The sequence below is a fragment of the Sminthopsis crassicaudata genome, chromosome 6 (assembly GCF_048593235.1).
Source record: "Sminthopsis crassicaudata isolate SCR6 chromosome 6, ASM4859323v1, whole genome shotgun sequence".
NCBI lineage: Eukaryota > Metazoa > Chordata > Mammalia > Dasyuromorphia > Dasyuridae > Sminthopsis > Sminthopsis crassicaudata.
Genome location: NC_133622.1, coordinates 36248595 through 36271241, shown reverse-complemented (window position 1 = coordinate 36271241; position 22647 = coordinate 36248595). Strand labels below are relative to the sequence as shown.

The window sequence follows — 22647 nt, the reverse complement described above, 5'->3', positions numbered from 1 at the left end:
CCAGTTTGTTGGACTGGACCCCTTCAGAACATGAAGAAATTCTCAGAATTCTCAGGAATTCTCAGAAACCTTCTCAGAAAATTTCAATGAAGAAATCTCTAATACCACTAGGTTGGAATTTATTCTTAAAGTTATTGTTTTACAGTACTTCCCAGGGAATTGAGAGGTTATATGACCTGCTGAAAGTCATATAAATATTAATTAAAGACTTATCTTGAACACGGATATTCCAGATTCTTAAGCTTGCTATCTATACCTGATGCCATGCTTCCTTTTTCTGTCAATCGTATATAGTTGATCTAATAGAAGAAAATGCCATGAGTCTCCACCATCCTTGCTTCCTTTAAGGCTCACCTGAAGAGTGTAACCTACTACTAAACAAGGTCTATTTTGATTCCCTGATTACTATTTGCTCAGGAGTTAACCTTCCTTCTGCAAACTTTTAAAATGTATTCTATTGTGAGATCTAGTCACCAATTGATAAATGGTCAAAGGATAGTAACAATTATTTTCTTTTAAAGGAAGATATCAAAGTTATAAGTAACCTTATGAAAAAATACTCCAAATTGCTAATAATTGGAAAAATGTAAACAACATCAATTCTGTGGTTTTACCTAATACCCATATTTGAAACTGAAAAGTTGATGAAAAATGAAAATGGCAAATGTTGGAGGAATTGTGGGTACATTCATGCACTATTGGTGAAGGTGTGTGAACTGATACAGCCATTCTACTAAACAATTGGGAACTATGGCCCTAACATTAGTAAACTACATTCCCTTCCATCTAGTTATACCACTATTGGGTTTATACTTCAAAAATATCAAAGAAAGAGGAAACATATCCACATGTACAAAAATATTTTTAACAACTCTTTTTTATTTTTAGTGGAAAATAACTAGAAATTAAGTGACTGATATCCATCAATTAGGAAAATGAACAAATTATTGCATATATAATATGGTATACATAACATTGCATGTATAATATATGTATATATTTTAAATATGTAATGTAATATGATTATTTTGCTTTTAAAAAACCAGACAAGGGATGATTTAGGAGAAATCAGCCCAGAAATGCTTAAATTAACCAATGTAATATCTGGACAAAAATTTATACAATACAGACAACATTGTAAAAGTAATCATGTTGAAGGATTTAACAATTATGATCAATGCAAAAACTAGTGGAACTGATGATGATGTGTGTGCTATTCACTTGCAGACAGAGAGGTGCTAGATTTATAATAAAAAATGACACATGCTTTTGGATACAATCAATCTCAGAATTTGTTTTTCTTTATTATGCATATTTGTTAAGATTTTTACTCTCTTCTCCCACCATGGTAAGAGGAAGGAAAGAAAATAAATTGATTCTGGAATTTAAAAATTTCAAAAGACAGGCAAGAAGATATAGTTCTTAAAGTATAATTTACCTTTTCATCAAATAGCTGTTAAATATGCTATTAAGTACTTTTAATAAAGTTGATATCCCATAGAACACAGGTGAAAAAGGTTAACCTGAAGAGCAGTATGTTTACTTTTCAAAATAAATGGAAAGTCAAGACTCTGTATATTAATGTTTGTCATGTATTGGTTTTGTGTCTATTAGGCTGACTACTTTATATGATGAATCTGTTCCTATGGTAACAGCTCATGATTCGTGATCACCATAAAAGCAAAGGAAAATTACAGATGGAAGTGTGAGTTAGAACTGATGGAGAAACTGCTAATTTATGAATTAAGATTTTTAAAAGATATTCTTGCTAACACATTTTAACATGTTGATAAATTATTACTATTATTAAATAATTCTGTGAGTTATATTACTAACCTTATTATTTAGCAGGCCAGGAGCTATATAGAACTTTGCAAATGCTTTTATTCCAATTTCAAGGAATTTTATTGGTGCATCTCGATGTGTATGTGTATATGTGCATGATCAACTGTGTATTGAGAGAAAAAATAATTTATACTCTTTATCACTGTCCCAGATTTTGTTTGCCTGTCTCTACATATCTGACCAATGATAGTGATGACTAGTCTTCAAAGAAATGTTTTGAGCTAGATTCTTTTTTTAGCTTTTTATTTTGAAAATATATGCTTAGATAGTTTTCAACATTCACTCTTGCAAAACCTTGTGTTCCAAAATGTTTCCCTCTCTTCCCCCACCTCCTCCTATAGAATCCAATATATGTTAAACATATTCCTATAAATATCATGCTGAATAAGAAAAATCAGATCATAAAGGAAAAAAGAGAAAGAAAACAAAAAGCAAAAATACTACAACAAAAAGGTGAAAATACTACATTGTGATCCACATTCAGTCCCCATACTCCTCTCTCTGGTTGCAGATGGCTCTCTCCACAAGACTATCAGAACTGGCCTGAATCATCTCACTGTTGAAAAGAGCCACGTCTGTCAGAATTGATCGTCACACTATCTTGCTGTTACTGTGTATAGTAATCTCCTGGTTCTGCTCATTTCACTCAGCATCAGTTCATGTCAGTCTCTCCAAGTCTCTCTGAAATCATCCTGCTAATTGTTGCTTATAGAACAATAATATTCCATAATATTCATATACCATAACTTATCCAGCCATTCCCCAACTGATGGGCATCCTCTCAGTTTCCTGTTCCTTGTCACAACAAAAAAGGCTGATGAGCTAGATTTTTGAAAAGGTTTGGTAGGTCAGTGTAGAGGGAAAAGGAAAAAAAAATACTGGGGAAAAATGCAAGGGAAGTTTCTGATACATATTAGACCTATGTAAAATTTATCATCTTTAAATAATTGTTGTTGATTGTTCCCTATGGAAACCACCAGGCCTTTTTCCTTGACTAATGGAGAATATGTTCTCTTGGTTCAAAAAAACTAATGGAAAATTTATTCATGAGACTTTAGTATACTATGGATAGAACCTTGGGTGCTACCCTAATCCACTACACCCTTATTCCAGGACAGCTCATATCTAAATCAATTTTTTTCCTAGACTCTTTCCTACTTATAAAAATCTATAGTTCTAGGCATCCTGAAAACTCACTTGTTGAGATTCTATCTTCCATAATCTAAATTCATTCCATAATTTAAGTCTTTCATGTGGAATCTGAAAGGGCCTTTTATCCATCCTTATGTTTCTTGATCTTTACTCAGTTTTTGACACTGTGGACCATATTCTTCTCCCAGATATTTTCTCTTCACTGGATTTTCAAGATACTACTCTCTCCTGGTTCTCCTCTTAACATTCCTAACTGGTCCTTTTCATTAACCCTTGTATGATTCCCAACCATTCACATATGGATATAAATCAGTATTGTTCTGAGCTAACTCTTTTTTCTACTCTTTTTCAGTGATCTCATCAATTCCCAAGGTTCAACTATGACCTTGTAGATCAGAGTTTTCCACTCATGATTCTTTTTTGCCTGAGAAATTCTTACTCAGTTCCAGGTACATGGGTATATAAAACAGCTATATCAACTCAATATTTACTGATAATAAATGATTCACAACTCCATATTCAGTTACATCATCCCATATGGGATTACAACTCACAGTTTAAAAAGCTTTGATTTAGATGATTCCAAAATCTACATATCTAGGCCTTATATCCCTTTCTCCAATGACCAACTTCATATGTCTAATTTTCTATTAGATATCTCCATGAAGAAGTATCAAAGACACTAAAAAGTCACCATATCTCAAACAGAACTCCTTATTTCTCTCTCTCCCTCCTCTCTTCTTTCTTTCCTTCCTTCCTTCCTTCCTTCCTTCCTTCCTTCCTTCCTTCCTTCCTTCCTTCCTTCCTTCCTTCCTTCCTTCCTTCCTTCCTTCCTTCCTTCCTTCCTTCCTTCCTCATGCCATTCCATCTCCCATTTCCATGCTTTTACTCAAGTCAACCCCCATGCTTGGAATATGCTTTCTCTTCAACTTCTCCTCTTGAAGACTTCTTTCTTTTCCAATCTAAGCTCTGGTGCCATTTCCTAATGGAAATTCTTTCCTGATTTCTTTATTTGTTTATGATCTTTCATCTCTCTTGAAGTTTCTTTGTATTTATTTTACAAATGTTATATATAATTATTTATCTGTATTCATAATGTTCCTCCTTAATAGAATGTAAACTCCTTTAAAGCAGAAATTTTTCATGGCACCATGAATACAATGCTGAATAGATCAGACCTTGATCTTGAATTCATAGAACTTCAGCTTCAAGAGTTCTATGGAACTGGATGGCAAAAGAGGTTAAATCTTTATTTCCACTCACCTCTAATTGCACCCTCCTTCAATTATTTAAAAATCTTATTCTAAGAAAAATTACGTAGGCTACATGAGACTGACAAATGAATCTGGGATAAAAAAATAGGTTAAGCTGTTGTTCTAATTTTGCAGAGAGGGAAACTGAGGCCCAAAGAGATGGAATGACTCAACATAGTTTTTTTAACTCTCTTTTCTCTGATACAAACTAATACTGCCTGGCACAGAGCAGGTGCTTAAAATATTCGTTTAATGAAATAGAATGTATTACCACCGTTCTTTTAAGAATAGAGATGAAAAAGAAGTATATAAAATGTCAGTGTCAATGATCCTCTTATTCAAAGCTTTTGATCAAATTACTCCTCTGCCTTCTCTTTACACTAGGCAGAGAATTGGGCAGGAATGCTCTGAGAGGACACGAGTTCATATTCAGCTTCAGACACTTACTGTGTAACTCACTGTTACTGTGGGCAAGTCACTGAAGCTCTGTCTGCTCACAGGCTTGTTGTAAGGATCAAAGAGATATTTGTGAACTGCTTAACAGTGTCTGGGACATAATCGCCTTCTCCCCCAATCAATAATGGGATATTACAGACATTTGGGGTTGTACAAATAGGGCTTTTTTCCTCTCCTCTGAATTACATTTTGCTTAAAGGAAACTTCCTAGGATAAGGAGAATATCAAATAGAGAGCCTGGCTTTATGGAAATAACTATTTTACATTAATCTCGTGCATTCCATTCAAATATCTCAGTTCTTTTGAAAAGCTCTTGGGAGTCACTTTTTAATCTTCTCGCAGGTATGCCTCATTTCCCAGGGCAGGCTGTTGCTCTCCCTTGCCAGTTCTGTTACACCCAGTTTCATTTTCTCAACAAATACATTTTCTACAAGAACTCCCAGTGCTTTCATGTGACTTCACATGGGAGCCTAGTGTTCCAAAGGGACTCTGAGTCACTTTCTAGGGCTGTGAGGAAGGAACAGATGCTATGCAAGTGTGTATTTACCATTTCTAGTTTTCCTACCTAAGCAACTTAAAAATCTACAACTACAATAGGCAAGTCAAGCCAGCTATGTTTGATTAATTAATAAGTACATAGTAAGCACCGACAATGCAAAGAAAGGCAGAGACAGTCTCTACCTTCAAGGAGCTCAACTCTCATGGGAGAGATGATATGCAAACAACTATGTCTTTTACATCCACTCTTATATGATCTTGGAGGCGAAGACACTGCAATGGATAGGGTAGAGAGGTGAAGAAAGATCTTTGGCAGAAATAAGATTGGAGTTGAGACTAGGAGGAAGCCATGGAAACCAGGAGATGCGGAGAGAAAACATTCTTGGCATAGAAAAAGTTGATGAAAATATGGGGAATGTCCTGTGTAGGAATAGCAAGAAAGCCAGGGTGATTTCATCCTACACTATAAGGAAGGGCAGAAAGTAGAAGAAGACAGGAGAGGTGGGGAACAGCCAGTTTGTAAAAGTTTTAAAAATCAGATGATTTTATGTTTGATTCTGGAGATAACAGAAAGTCATTGGAGTAGGAATGAGTGGGAATAGCAGGATATCAGATCCATGCTTTAAAAAGACCACAGCAGAAAAAAATAACTCATAGATATATACACATATGTATATATATCTATGAGTTATTTTTTTCTGCTGTGGTCTTTTTATATGTATATGTATATATATTCTCAAGGGTTTCACAAATATGTTCAGAATTCATGTATGGCCTTGAGTTATATTAGTGTTAATGGAATTAACTCCATATCCTCTTGGCCTACCATTACTGAAATGGTTAGAACTCATTACCTATTTGGTTTAATTTGTTTTGGAAGTCAGCATTCTGGGATTCTTTCAAAATCTTTTCATTTAATTATTAGAAATAAGGCCTAAACAACTGGAAAGACCATAATGAGAAATATTATTCACCTCCAGAGGGAACACTGATGAACCTGAAGTGCAACTTAAAGCAAACTTTTTTTACTTTATGTTTCTTGCTTTTCATTTTATTTCCATATGGAATATGTTGTATATGACTTCATATATATATATGTATAATTGATATTATAAAATAATATATATTATTCTCGATGGGTGGAAAAGGGGCAAGAGGGACAAATTTGGAACTCAATTTTAAATGAATATTTAAAATAAACAATTAAAAAAAGAAATAAGGCTTAAAGTTGAAAAAAATGAAAGATAGCCAATTACTTCACTTCATATTAAGTCATATATTGCCAATGTTGTTATAGTTATTCATTCTTTGTTCCCATAGAAAACCAATGATATTAAATCCTTTTCCTGAAAGTAATTTCCATAAGATAAATGGACTGCCCATATGAAAGCAAGGAAGAATGAATAGCTACCATAGAGGTAGGGAAAATAAATGGTAGCCTGGAGCCACAAATTGTCTATCTTCATGTCCTTTCTCTTCTCAAATTATCTAGAATTTTTTTATATGTGTAGGATAGTTCAATTAAAATCCTTTAGAAATGATGAACTGTGTTGGAAAAATAGTGCAAAGGATAAAGTCAGAAAAATATTCTACTGGAGGTAGAGAAGAAAATGGATTACATGCTTAGCAAGATTGAGAAACAACTAACTGATGGAACGCCCACTTGTTCCATTAGTAGACACAGAGAGAATACCAAGAAATCCTATCTGGAATATAACTGAGAGGATCCTTTATATGAGACTTTTGTGACCACACAGTTAAAAGCACACAAGATGGGCAGACATGGGTCAATTGTGAGCTGTATCATTGAAGGGGATATCCATGTCAATGAGATTACAGATTCCCTGAAGTTTTGAAAGTATTATATTTATTTGTGAAAATATCGTATCACCAAATTAAAGTATAATCTCCTTTAGAACTTTCTTTTTTGTTGTTGTTGTTGTTCTGTTTTGTTTTGTCTTTTACAACACAATGTCTTGCAGAGTTCAAAATGCTTAACAAATACTTGTTGAAAGGAATCGTTGAATGGATTTGTTGAATGGACACTTTATATCGCGATTTTGCTTGGGTCTATTTCCCGCCTTCATGTCGCCCGAATAAAATTATTTTAAAGTCTCATATAAGTGTACATTGGCCTTTTCCAAAATGTTAATTGATAGCTGTTGTGTCAACAAATAGTTAAGCCTATTTGCTTTCTTTATAGACAATATTTAATTCTTAGATCCTAGAAATAACTTCTAGTGGAGTAGAGAAGAAACCTAAAATGTTGAGAAAAAATTCTGGGAATAAGTTCCTGGCATTGTCAATAACAAAATTTCTGTAAAGTAAAACAAGCATTCTCACATCTTGAGGGGTAATTGCATACCGTTGTTTGACTGAATACACACTCACATATATATCTTCACATACCAAGGAAATATGGGACTATCTCCAGTTGGCTATAGATTTTGAGCTCTTTAAATGTAAAAACTGTGGAATAATGGCTTATACAAACTATACATCTCTTGTACTGCATTCTCTCCACACAGTAGGCCCTTTAAAATTATTTGTGAAATTTATTGGCCAATCACTACCTGGGCCAAAGAGATCCAGATGTAGGACATGACTATCTGGTGGTTTTTAGGCAATGGCTAGCAGTACTTTGTCCCTCTCTGCACCTCAAGGGGTTTGCCATGTACTAGGAACTGGGAGGTTTGATTTGATTCACAGAAATGCCATACCAGACTAAAGCATTCTGAATACTGTGAAAGCTTAAAAGTGAACGTGTCTGGAGAGAAGCAGTGCTCAGAATCAGTAGCAGGATGGAAACCACCCCAGGAAACGGCAGAGCTGGAACTTGTAGAGCTTGAGGCCGCAGGGGATGCAGTGCCAGCTATGAAATATTCAGCACTGGATTCCAGATCTGGAGCCATCTGAACAGAATGTGCACTCAGTGTATTGCAACAGATACTGGGCTACTGCAGCAGCACTCTGGATTTGAAATCCACATGACAGTGATTTCTCCCTCCCCACCCCCCTTCCCTTTCCCACCATCTCTCTCTAGAATAAATAAGTAAGTACATTCACCTGTTTTCCAAAACTTTCTCTCTTTTCTATCTTTCTCAGTGTCTCTTTCTGTCTCTCTCATTACTTTGTCTTTTAAATATGATAAACCTGTTTAGCCACTCTGTTACTAATCTATATGTGTTCTTGCTGAAATGAAGTGGGGAGCTGCTATAAAAATGTACTTAGGAAGAGAGATTTACAACTTCACTCAATCTTTGAGACAGATCAGTTGTCTGTCTGTCTGTGGCTCACAGCTGAAATGAAAAGCATTCATTTACTTTTACTTCTCAGGACATAAGAGAGAGAACTTATTCTGGATGGATCTCTCTCTCTCTCTCTCTCTCTCTCTCTCTCTCTCTCTCTCTCTCTCTCTCTCTCTTTCTCTCTCTCTCCCTCTCTCTATGTCTCTCTCTCTCTCTATGTCTCTGTCTCTGTCTCTCTCTCCTTCTCCCTCTCTTCTCTCCCTCTCTCATTTTCCTCTCCATTGCCCTACTTCCCTGTCCCTCTCCACTCCCCATCTCCTACCCTACCATGAGTCAATATTCTGATTGGGATATAAGAATACAGGCTGATATCAAAGACGATGATTTGGTTCTCTCCATTGTTTTCCAGTCTTTTAGAGGGCAGGAGTTAGTCTAGAAAGCAAAGTTACACCCTAGGAGACAGGTCTATAGGAATAAATGGGATTAATAGTCCAACACACAGAGGAGCTGGGGGAATAAGAGTGGGTGACGTTGCTGACAACCCTACTCAAACACACTTCATAAAATCATACCAGCAAATCAGTGTCATGCTAAAAACAAATAGCTCAGCAACTCTTTCTCCCAAAGCTTCTTTTTTTGTTAATGGTGGGGGTGGGATGGGAAAAGGGTTTTTCATCAATCTGACACTCTGAAATTTATGAGTATTTCCGGTATTTCAGGGCTGAAATATTGCTTTAAACATGATCTGTCTACTGGACAGATAGAGAAAACAGTATGATACAGCATGAGAATACTAATCTAGTAGTTTGCAACTACTATGGTAGTGGTTTTCAAGGGTGGTAGGGGCACTGCCCTATAGCAAACACTTAATAAAACATATAGAGTCAGAAGGATGGAATGGTAAGATAACCAAGGCAAAAAAAACCCAAAAAACTAATTTTTCTCTTCTTCATACTGAGACTGCCAAGTGGAATGATTCAAGGCCAGATTTTATAATACCTCTGGGATCGTTCAGAAGTTGAGAAAACATAAGATCTTACTCCTATTTCATGGTGTGTTGAAAAATAAGTTACTCTAACAGTAATTGAGCTGTTTTGACAACTTAAATATGATAGAAACTATCAAATAGAAATATTCCAGATATAGTCCTGACACATCAGGTGAGAAAAACCAGGTATCAATCAAGTTGAATTTTGAAGATTGTTGACATTGTACCTTCTCTTTCTCGTTATTTGATCTAGTGCCTTTGAGATGGATAATTGAGGAAAAAGAGGTTTTGTAGTCTGCCTTGGTCAATTAGACTGAAAACTTTTGAAAACTAGAAATTGCCTAACCATTCTGCTATTATCTGTCCTCCATTCCTAAGAATCTGATACAATGCTTTCATTCTTTGGGAATGAAATAAATTCTTATATATCATTCATATAATCTGATCGAAAGAATAGAAAAGAATAGAAAAAATAGCTTCAATAAATAAAGAGCATAAATCTAGAAATAGAAGTGATTTCATAAGTCATCTTATCATCTTGTCATTTTACAGTTGAGACACTAGAAACTCAGAGAAGATAAGTGATTTGCTCATGGGTACCAATCAAAAATATTAGTGGTATTACTAGGATCCAGTCTTCTCAACTACAAACTTAGCATAATGCTTGGACATAGTAGGCACTTAATAATACTTATTGACTGACTATTGACCCAACAATAAACCATGAAGTTATTGAATCTTAGATCTAGAAATTATCTTGAAGATCATATCTAAAATCCAAACCAGTGCTTTTTTTTTCTACTCAAATACATTCTTCTCTAAATTGTTCTAACAAATGGTAATCAGAGGGAAAATGAATTTAACACATTAGACTTGTTTGGTTTTTTTAAACCCTGGAGTAAAAAGGTTAAACTCTACTGTAAATCCATAAAAAGGAACCCATTGATGATTTTATAGGAAGTATGAAACTCCAAAAGCTACACTGTGGTCATGGGGAACCAGAATCAGTATGGTTATTTGGAAGGAAATACACCTATCTATAATAGTTGTTAATATTTCTCTTGTATTTAAATATTGTTGGTCCATTTCATCTGTTCACAAAAAACACTCTATTGTAACCTTAGAGGATTCAGTACTATATTTGTTGACAGTAGCAATAGTGTGGCTAAAGCATTCATTTTTTAAGGCTATTGTTAGCTTCCCAATTGGGAAAAAATGTATGTAGTATTCTCTGTTTCAAGAAAGGTCACTGGTGTTCCATAAAGCAGCAGGATAACATTGTTAGAACCATTCACTTGTTAAGGTTCAAAGACTTCATTTAAAGTTGAGTACTTCCAAAGTATTGACACAATTAGGAGAATTATTAGTTAGTTTGTTAAACCAAATTTCTTAATCTAGGTCCTACTGTTTATGAACAGTTAGTACATTAATTTCTCCCAGTTGAGTTCAGTTACCTGTTTAATTAACTATAAAAGAAAACAAAACTAAAATCTTAGCTATTGCTCATTTGGAGGAAGTAGACTGTCATTCATTTATTATTTTTTCAGCCACATCTTTTTTTGCAAAACAAAACAAAACAAAAACTGCTTTAAAGAAATAGGAACAATAGTATTTTGAGTTGTCATTTGGGGCAGTCAAGTTAAAGATGTCTAAGGGTAACTGGTACTGGAAACTCATTTAACTAGAAACTTCTTGGACAATCTCTCCAAACAGAAATCTAATCTATTGAATTAGTAAAAGTAAATGAACAAAATAGAAGTGGGGTTTTGTTTTGATTTGGGTTGTTATATTGTCAAATAACTAATTTTACTCCACCCCTCCCACTTTAATCCTAGAGAAACCCAAGTGAGTGAAGTTAAATAAATACTGGTTAAATAAATGCCAGATAGGGATCTGTTAGAATAACTTAAAATAAATCCTAGCAGTTGTCAATAAGATAAATTTTTTTAAAAAGTGTCCATTCTTGTCCATCAATTGGAGAATGGTTGGGTAAACTATGGTATATGAATGTTATGGAATATTATTGTTCTATAAGAAATGACCAACAGGAGAAATACAGAGAGGCTTGGAGAGACTTACATCAACTGATGCTGAGTGAAACAAGCAGAACCAGAAGATCATTATACACTTCAACAATGATACTGTACGAGGATGTATTCTGATGGAAGTGGATATCTTCAACATAGAGAAGAGGTAATCCAATTCCAATTGATTAATGATGGACAGAACCAGCTACATCCAGAAAAGTAACACTGGGAAATGAATGTAAACTGTTATTTTTACCTTCTGAATCCAATTCTTCCTGTGCAACAAAAAATTCGGTTCTGCACACATATATTGTATCTAGAATATACTGTAATATATTTAACATATATAAGACTGCTTGCCATCTGGGGGAGGGGGTTGGGGGAGGAAGGGAAAAATCTGAATAGAAGTAAGTGCAAGGGATAATGTTGTAAAAAATTACCCATGCATATGTACTGTCAAAAAAATGTTATAATTATAAAATAAAATAAAAATTAAAAAAAAAGTGTCCATTCTTCTGGAAGGTCTTAAATGAACTTGACTATTACTAAATACCATAATTTACACATTCTGCATTCCTGTGCAGTGACCAGATCTAATTTCATTATTGAACAAGAGATAAACAGCAAATATAGTCTGAGAAGTCCAATGGTTCATTCGTAATATCATAGATTTATACCTGGAAGAAAACCATGAGGTGATTTAAGTCATCCACTACATTTTACCAAGGTAGACATGGAAGCAGAAAAGTCAAGAACTCCCTTGCCCAAGGTCATTCATCTAATTGGCCCCACTGAGATTTGAACGTAGGTCATTTAACTTCTGTGTCAGCATTCTTGCCACAATGTGACATCGGCATAGCTACCTTGTATTCCCATCCCATTACCCTACTGCCAGAAGAGGGATAGGAAAGCAACACTTAAATTATTTGGTCTTTGCCCTCACTTATTTGGAGGCATATTTAGGTCTTGAATAAATCGGATCATTATGGTTTCTTGGTGCATATCTTTATCTCTTATGGAGTGGACAGTAGCAGATTTTCTGGGATCTCTTGGTGTTGAAATGCTTGGGTGTTTCAATTCTCTTGGCTTCAAGCATTTTCCTCAAAATCTCCTCAGTAAGCTATAATTTGCTTTTATCTATTTTTTCCTTCTATTTCTTTCTTTCTTTTTCTTTTTGAGGGGAGGGTCAGGTTATACAGAGAAATGGATAGGCAGCTATAGGAAGGTGGTAGAAATGTGGAATTTAGGGGAAGTTGTATTAAATAGGCAACTGAAAAGAATCGTGCAATTTCTAAGTGTCATCAGCTCCTTCCTTCGGGAAATTTCTGCACTTATTCATCAAAAAGAGTCTTGACTACATCTAAATGTTTTTTTAATTTGAAGAAATGAAGCATTTTGTGTTCAGAAGATAAAAAAGAAGAAAATGCTCTTGATGGAAAGGTAAAATTTAGCAAAGGTAATATATTATATTGAAATATAATAATGATATTTCATCAATAGCATCAAAGGAAAGTAACCAAAACTAAAACAATTTATTTTTTCCTAGCATATTACATGAAATAGTGATCATCACACCATTTTACATGGAAAATTCCCACTAAAGATACATGGGAAATACTCAAGTTCACAAATTATTTAAATATATCCTTTTAAAGTTAAATGACATTGTTTTCTTTCTGATTTTGAATTTAGTTTTTGGTTGCTTTATAGAACTTTTTTCATTTTATATCTAAGTAAAAAATTCACATTTTTTAGCTACTACAAGTACTATGGTGTTGAATGTGATTATAATAGAAAGGAAAAAAAATTGCAATTGTACATTCATTCATTCAATGTCTATTTACTTAGTGTGTATTATGTGCCAGGAAGAAATAAAGCAGTCTCTGTCTTCAAAAATTTCACTTTCTATTGTGAAAACAATAAGTATACTGAGAAATAACTATATAGGGAAAAAGAATGGACCTATAATCATAGATGAAGAACTTCCTCTACTAAAATAGACAGGGTGTTCTCTGCTATGTATAGTCTTAGAAAGATGTCTTAATCACCAAATAGAAGTTGAATTAATTGTCCAAGATTATTCAGCCAAGATATATCAGATAAAGAACTGATTCCAAGTCCAGTTTTCTACTCATTATGATGTTAATACTTCAGCATACATGCAAATGTGCACACACATGTGTGTATATATGTGCATATATGTGTGTATATGTACACACACATATAAAACATATGCATATTACATAGCAAATTCCTGCCCTTAACCTGAGTTTTGAAGGAAGACAATGACTCTAAAATAGGGTGATAAGGAACATTTTATGTAAGGCAAAGTATTTTGTAAGTAGCTCTCGGTTAGCCAGTAACAAATCTAGTAGTGAATACTCAAATCATGTCTCTCTAGAACTTTTGATTCTGAAACTTCACCTTGCTGCCTTTGACCTCAAGCAACATATGTGCTTTTAATTAGCAATTCAATCTTATAGGAAGAAAAGGGTGAAGCAAAAGGTGAAACTCAAATCAATCTGTGAATTCTTACTCAACTTCGCATAGGACCATGGTGTAGAGCTAAACCTTTGGGATCATGAGGTCCAACCTACTCATTTTACAGATGAAGAAACTAACACACTCAAATAAACAACTTGCTCAAGTTCACATCAACAAAATAAAAAGTAGAACCCAGCATTATCATTGCAGTGCTTTTTTCTAGTAAGTCACTCATAAGAAATGAAACAGATGAAATAAAGTTTTTATATTATCTGGAATTTTCATTTCCCTTCTCTAAAATATCTGTGTCCTGAATAAATAATCTATTTATAATGATATTTACACTCAAATAAATGTAACTTTTTTACTGAATCATTTTTTAAAAATTCAAAGAACTAATTTGACTACTTTGCCACTGAAGTTGTGATGAAAAACTGATCATGAAAAAAAAAAACTGAAATAGGGCTGTGCCTCTGTGAATGTGGATGTGAGATTGTGGAGACAGCTATCAAAGAATTTACTTACAAAAACCTGTAGAAGATAGTATATTTTTGCTTTCCATAACGGAAGGGTCAAATGAGATTCTCCACACTTTAACTTTATGAATATTTTATAGATTTAAAAGTTTAAAAATTTTTCCATGAACTAGTTGTATTATTTACATGAAGCTAAACATCTGATTTCCTTTAAGCCAAATAGCCCAGTTTATTAGCAGTAGGTAGACCGAATCTGTATGTTACTCAATTGTTTTCCATTGCCTAATATAAAATATAAAAACATTAATGCAACTTTTTTTCAAAATGCTTTGCCCAGAAAAAAAGCAGATTTAATCATGTGATGACCTGCCTATGATTGTTTGTAAGCAAATCATATATATGTCAATACTTAAAAATTATTTAAAATTTCTTACATGAGTATAAGGGCCATCTAATAACAATAACAATATTGAATAGTTTAATGGTGACATGATTTACTAGGATCACATTAAAACACATCAGTAAAATACTTTTTTATTATATACATGCTCAACAAAAGGAAAACACTTTCATAAGCTTAAAGAAGATTTTTGCCTTCATGCTTATAATATAGAGATCCCATAAGTAGTTACTCAACTCTTCCAGTTTGTGTTTATTTTTGCTGTAACTAAGTACTCTATTTGGCACAAAGATTCATTTCAAGTTCAAACATGGCAATCTGCCTATTCGAAGCTTTCATTGGTTTGTCCCTGGAAAAGCAACAGGCTTTTTCTATCTTGCAAGAAGCAACAGTTAGGCAGTCTAGCCATGGAAAAGTCCTATGCCTGCTGCTGGCTACAGGCAGCAGTGAGAGTAAAAAACAATGTTTCCAATCCAATTTTTAACACCTCCAGGAAAACCAAAGGAGAACTGACCTTCTCGAAATAAAGAGAACATGCTGTTCTAATAAAACCAGCTTCTCTTTAGTCATCAGCTTTCTGCCGAATGCACAGACTTTAGAAGTAAATGAAAACATTGACCAGACCCATCACGTTCCTGTTTAAAGCTAAACCAGGACTATTTTGTGGTGAAACCGTGTCCATCTGCCATCACTAGGAAACCATTCAAGTTCATCAGTGCTCTCAGACCTCAACACCTCTGGAAGCCAGCTTTTCAAATAACCAGCTAAATTTAGAGACCCTGGGGTGAGAAGGGGATGATTAAAAGGGGGCAGCTTCACAATAATGTGATCCAGAACCTCTAGCATCAGAGAAACAGCCCCAGCCACTTGTAGTGTGATCAAAGCTTGGAGTAGTAAGGGGTAGACCTCTGTCCAAGGTGCTTAAAAGGCAGGGGCCCCCCCAATAGGCTGCAGATGGCGCCCTTCTTTATGGAAAGGGGAATGGAAACAGAGGTAAAGTTACACTTAGACTCCGCCCAAACACGATCCAGCCGGGCAACTATCAAGAGCCCTGCTCTAAACAGTACAGAACACCTTTAATCTGGAAAACCGCAGCAGCGAGATGGGGGATGGGAGGCGGGGAGGAGGAAGGTCTTAGGGCTAAAAGAAAACCGTCGGAAACCTCAGAAATGCGGTGAGGGGGCTGTACATTATTGTCGCCGCTCTGAAGATTCACAAAGTGGACTCACCATGTTGACTTCCGAAACCATGTCTATGCTGGCCACATCTATCCTCATCCCCACATCAACAGGAGGGCCTGCGAGGGGATAATGAGTTTTTGTTACATTGTTCATCTCGTCCCGCAGGTCTGGGATTGTGTGGAGAGGGGAAGAAAGGCAAACGTGCGGCGGAGGGGGAAGGGGAGGGAAGAAAGGGCCGGTGGGATGCTAGTAGGTGACATTTTGACATTCTTAAGGATTCCGCCCTTACCCCAGTCCTGTGTAAAAAATAAATAAATAAATAAAACAGCTCGGGGTGCACGTGTGCGGCATTTAGCATGCAGATCGTGTGTGTGTGTGTGTGTGAGTGTGTGTGTGTGTGTGTGTGTGTGTGTGTGTGTGTGTGAGTGTGTGGGATTCATTTACCTGAGCCTGTGAGTACCAGGATATACGGGTACGTTCCTGTGTGTAACCATAGAGCACGCTAGATAGTGCACACTCATGAAAACGATTTGCATTTTAACTGACGTTTACCTTGGGCAAAACCCGAGCGGTCCATCGGGGTTACAGGTTGAAAAAACACTGAGAATTACCTCCAAAGTCCGGCCTCAAGCGGATGTCATATCCTTTGAGCAGCCTGTCCACCGTCTCTTTCACGTATGACATGTTGCTGGGCTCGTTCGCGCTGAAGGGAAGAAGTACGGATGGGTTTAGAATCCACCTCGAAACTGCAATCTGACAGAAAGCGAGATCCGCGCACCTCAGCCCCCATCACGAGTGTTTAAATCCGCACAGGCATTTATTCTTTTTTTTTTTTTTTTCTCCCCCAAACACACACACACACACACACACACACACACACACACACACACACACAGCCAGGAACAAGCGGCTCACCTTTGTGCACAACAGACCATAGCTATCATCATCGGGAAGGACAGAATCCCCAGGCACTCCCGATTTGGAACTGTCCACATCCCTAACTCCGATGAAAGAATTCTCTTTTCTGTGAAGATTCAAGGGATGCAACTTAGTCCAAGGCACAGCAATAATTCCGGAAAGGACTTGCGCATGCGTCCCGAGGCTGCTCACTCTCAAGACACCTTGTGTCTTGCAAACAATATTCCTCTGGAACAGTCAACAGCTTTCAGCCCCTGGGAAGTTGCCGGGTGGGCGCCGCTTCCCTCAGGGGCTCGCGGAGGAGCCGGCGTTCTTCGCCACAAGGTCACACATGGGCATCCAGAGGTAGTTTGGCGCACCGCTAGCGGAGGAGCTTTTCCGCTCCCTTGCCCCGCTCGGATTTCCTCAGCTCGCCGCCCCGAGCCGAGTCAGCCGCTGATTGGCATCTGTCGTAGGCAGCGGCGGAGGGCTGGGAGTCACAGCTCGCCCGTCGGGGGTGTGCCGGGGACCGGCCCGGCCGTTCCAAGCGTGATCCTACCTCCCCGGCCATTCCCCGGGGGAGGCGTCCGCTGGGGAGGGAGCCCGAACCGCGTCAGCAACAGGGCTGGCTCACGCCTCCCCTGCCTCCTTCTCGGACCCCCGAGAACTAACGTACAGAATCTCACACACACACACACACACACACACACACACACACACACACACACACCCCTCATGTGTGCATACATCTACATGTGTGTGTGTGTGTGTGTGTGTGTGTGTGTGTGTGTGTGTGTGTGAGATTTTCAGAGGTAGGGGTAGAGGTAGTTGAGACTGTGTTGACCAAGGCGTTGAGACGGCTCCTTAAAGACACGGGGGAATCTGGGCTCGAAAACAGACCAGCCACTGCTCCAACTTTTCCATACAGAATCACAGAACCTCAGAGTTGGAAGGGACTTCAGAGCCATCTACAAACGCCTCCTTCTTGCTGACCTTTCCTCCATGCTTCCTACCTCCTTCTCTTCCTTCCCTGCCCTTGCCTTCCTCTCCTCCCTTTCCCTCTTTGTTTCTTCCTTCTTTCTATCCTTTCTTACCTGCCCTCCGCCCTCCCCACTGCACTGGAGGGATTGAGGAAGGGTGGATCACAAAGGACAAATGCTGCTTAGTCTGGACTCTGTTTTAGTAGAGAAAATATTCTGTTATCTATAACCCCAGATAGCAATGTCAGTTTGTGGAAAATCGAGTGAGGAGGGTAACAGGTTCTTTATATATGGGGAAGGGGGAGAACCCACATCCTCCAAGACTGAGAACACCTGGGGAAGGTGGGAGGCCTGGCTCCGCCCCTTCACTGCACTCTACCACATCCTCATCCCATTCTCTTCCCTATGCAAGATAGGAAGCATCAATTCTAACCTGGAGAAACAAGAAGAGATCGGAGGATTAGCTCCTGCTCTCATTGCAATAGATTTGCAATAGATAAACAGGACACATGGAGGCAGAAGTAAAGACAAGAGGAAACTGGGGAGAGAACCTTATCAAATGGATGGCAAATAGTTGAAATTATTAATCATATATGAACAATAGGCTTACTGTACTTAAATCACAGAGAGAAAGCCAATGACAGAAATTTCTATTAATAATGAAATAAGAGCATTCTTCTACCATTAATCACATAAAGAAAAAAAGAATGTTTTAAATAGGGTTTATAGTATAAAATGGTGTTCTGCATCAAGAACTGTTGACACAAGATTGGCAATAATATAATGCAGTTTGAAAGGCCCCAGTTGATATCTTGGCCTTGAATTTCTTACTTACTATGAACTTTAACTTTCAGAGCTTCCTCTCTTTGATTTCAATTAAAACAAAAATAAATATTTTAAATTGTCATAGTGACCTTTCCTCTCTGGATTTTACAGTTTATCCTTCTGGTCACAGAATCTTTTGGAAGCTTGATTTTCATATAAAAATGAAAGATAATATAAAATCATAGGAGAAGGGTTGGATTGGGAATCAAAAAGATAGATTGAATTCTATCTTGGATGCTTAGTAGCTCTATAACCACGATCATAGTCAAGTTACTTAATGTCTCTGAGTCCCAGTTTGCTCATTGATAAAATGGGGATAGTATAACTTCTACCTTATTGGTATTGTTATGGTCAAATGAAGCAATATATGTAAAAAGACTTTGGAAACCCCAAGTGCCACAGAAATGTGAATTATTAAAGAGGATAGGATTTAAAATGACAGTTGCTATGGCTGCTACCAGCTCTATCATTATAAGATTATATGATAGATAACTTAGGGTTTTCTCAAATTCTCATATGGGGGAACAGCATCTTGGACAAGGCATTAAAACAGTTAATGTGTTGAAACTGATCATATTAAAACAAACATACATCAAACTATATGATTATATCAGTAAATGAAAAAACCTTTGATCAAATATAAATGATAGTTATTCTTACTAAAAATCTTACAAAGAATAAGGACAAAAGGACATTTTTCATAGGATAAAAAGTATATATCTAAATGAAATGTGGAAATACCAGCAGTTTTCCCCCTAAATACAGTAGTAAAACCCTTAAGGATGTTATCTCTCAAATTATTATTTGCTACATTTCTGGAATTGCTGATGAAATAAGACAAGAAAAAGAAATTTTAAAACTTTAAAAATTGGGATAGAAGAGAGACACTGATTGAACTGCACGATTAAGTTAGTTAATTACATTATGGTTTACTTAGAAAACCTAAGAGAATAAGCAAAGAAATTGAGACAATAGCTTTAATAAAAGACCCAAGGAAAAAAGACAAAAGAAAAACACCCACAAAGTGGCATTTTTGTGTATCAATAGCAAAATCTGGAGGAAATAATAGACTAATACCATTTAAAATAACTAACAAATACATTAAATATCAATAAATCCATCCATCAAGGCAAACTCAATTTATAGATATTATCAGAAAAGATAACTTGAATGAGAAAAAATAATTAAAGGGATATTTATTGATGAAGGTTGTGCTGTGCCAAATGAAATTACCTAAATCAATTCTTATGCCAATCTAGTGACCAAGATTTATTGAGCTAGAAATAATAACAAAATCTATTTGAAGGAAGAATTCATCTCGGATCTTGAGGGGAAAAATGGAAGTTAGGAATGAAGCAGAAAATAGTACTTCAGGACTGCAAATAATACTATAAAGCAATAAACATTAAAACGTTTCTAATATGACAAAAATAATAAGAAACTATACCAATAGGACAAATTAAAGAAGGAAAAATCAGAAACAACTGAACTCAGTAACTCAAAGTTCACTAAATGCAAGATGACAAATTACTTGGGGAAGAAATCTCTATTTAATAATTGTTGGAAGAACTGGAAAACAATTTGGCAGAAATTGGATTTATGCCAATATCTTGAGCCATATATATCATGATAAGTTTAAAATTAACACATTAAAAAAGGAAAAGGAAACCAGTTCAGCTACCTTTGAAAGCTATGGCTAAGGGGAAAATTCTTAACAAAACTGGCATTAGAAACAACCATAAAGTATGCAACAGATAATTTTGAATACATGAAATTGCAAACCTTTTGCATTCACAGGTCAATGCAACTAGAATAAGAAAAGTAGCTGTTGATTGGGGAAAATCTTCACATTAATTGGTTTGATAAGGATCTGATATGGAGCATAAATAGGGAATTAACACAAATACTTAAGATGTGTAGTCAAAGGCTATGAATAAACAATTCTCAAAAGGATAATTATGAACTATTAACAATAACATCATAGATTGCTTAAAATCATAATCAAAGAAATGCTAATTAAAATAACTTTAAGGTTCCAATGGGGAAAGAATAAATCAATTTACCAGGAAATAGCTAAGTAAATAATAGTCCATGAAAGTAACTAAAGGATGTTGTGTGATAAGGAATAATGATTATGAAGAATTCTTAAAAAAGTAGAAAGGCTTATATGAAATTTTGCAGAGTAAATTAAATAGAACCGGGAAAAGATATATCCATATCTACACCTACCTACATGCACATGCAAACATGTATCTACACACGTATGTATGCATAATTGTGCTTGTGTAATGGCTCTAACAATCTAAATCGAAAGAAATATAACAGCAAAAACACATTTATCCCAGAGGAAGCGAAAAAATTCACTTTCCCTAATTCTTTGGTTGGAATGGTTGAATCCATGGTTATGGAACATTGTATACATCATCATCCTTATCATTAATAATAATAATTTGAATTTATGTGGGACTTTACAAATATTATTTCATTTTTCTCTCCAGAAATCCTGGGAGGCAAGTGTTATTATTATCTCTAATAAAGAAGATGAGAAAACTGAAACAGATGGAGGTTAAGTGACTTTCCTAGGATTACACAGTAAGTATCAGAGGCTGGATTTGAATCCAAATCTTCCTGGCTCTGCTTCCAACAATTTATTCACTATACCATATCTATTTACTAACTGCTCTGGTTGATTTTGTGGACATGTTGATTATATTTTTCTGAATTGTTTTTTCTCTCTTCTTTTTAAAATTTTTTGTTATTGTTATTAGAAGGTTTGGCTCACTTGGTAGGATAGAGAGCAAGAATACATTCAGATATGAATGAATCAGTAAAATTGAAAAAGAAATGTCAGTTAAATGAAAAATTAAATAATTAGGTTAAGACTTCAGCAAGTATATATCAGTGTAGGGGAAAATTTATAAATGACATTTTTTCACTGTTCGGATGTATATCCAAGGTTATTCCCAGACATTAAAATAAATCTACGTTCAAAATCGATCTCACACATTTGCTAGCAGTGTGACACTGAACAAGTGACAACTTTGGTTTTCTCATATGTAAAATAGGGGGCCTACAAGGTCTTGCCCTGTTCTGTTGCTATTATACTATGATATTTAAGAACCAGTACTAAGACTCCATTGCATCTCTTCATGATCTCTTTTATCTTCTTGACAATTCTGAGCATTACAAGTTACTTTTATTATTTGTTGTTGTTGATCAATTGAGAAATAAATTCATCTGAATGCTCAAGACTCCTTCTTTGCCCATACTTCTTAATTCGATTCTAAGACTGTAAATATATGATTCCCTGATATTTTTGTGTCTTCAGGCTAAAAAAGACCTGAAAGTCTTTTGACTCTTTTGAAAAATAGTAGTATTGATGATAACGGTGAATATGAAGAATAATGGTGGAAGAAGAATGGAGAACATAAAGATCAAAGTAAAAACTCAAAGTTGTTATTGGGATTCAAAATTTGTTTGGGAAGCATATTGAATTTTTCATTTTTCTACTTAACCTCTTTATCCTTCTTTATTCTCATTGTAACAACATACTACAGCTCTTCTTCTTTAAAAAAAATCATTTATGATGGAGCCCAATATTCTCTGAACAAGGCTTCCTATCTCTATTCTCTCTTTTGTCCTTCATACTATTTCTAGACAGATATTCTCATGTAACTTCATTTCTTCAAAATCTGTAATTGATACTTATTACCTACAGAGTTTAATGTAAACTCTTTTGATTAGAATTCAAGACACTTTACATTGTAGAACCACTCCATTTTTCAGTTTTATCTCCACATTGCTATTTCTTACCCATATATGTACAAATAATTTCAGATTTCATGAATGACCAACCTCATCACTTTTATATCCTTTTAAAACTTTTAAGACTCATTTCAACTCAAGTATCACATCCTAAGAAAAGTTTCTCCTACTA

At 35.8% G+C, this 22647-nt stretch overlaps 1 protein-coding gene across 1 annotated transcript in view; it reads right to left on the bottom strand.

The window, feature by feature from the left end:
• Positions 1-17523, bottom strand: part of GABRB1 (gamma-aminobutyric acid type A receptor subunit beta1) — a 388600-nt gene extending 371077 nt beyond the window's left edge. The window contains exons 1-3 of the mRNA XM_074276277.1: positions 16924-17523; positions 16620-16711; positions 16057-16124 (exon numbers count right to left, since the gene is read on the bottom strand). Of these exons, the coding sequence (XP_074132378.1) occupies positions 16057-16124; positions 16620-16711; positions 16924-17003 (240 nt within the window). The 5' untranslated portion in view covers positions 17004-17523. The remainder of the gene's footprint in view (positions 1-16056; positions 16125-16619; positions 16712-16923) is intronic.
• Positions 17524-22647: the final 5124 nt, after the last annotated feature.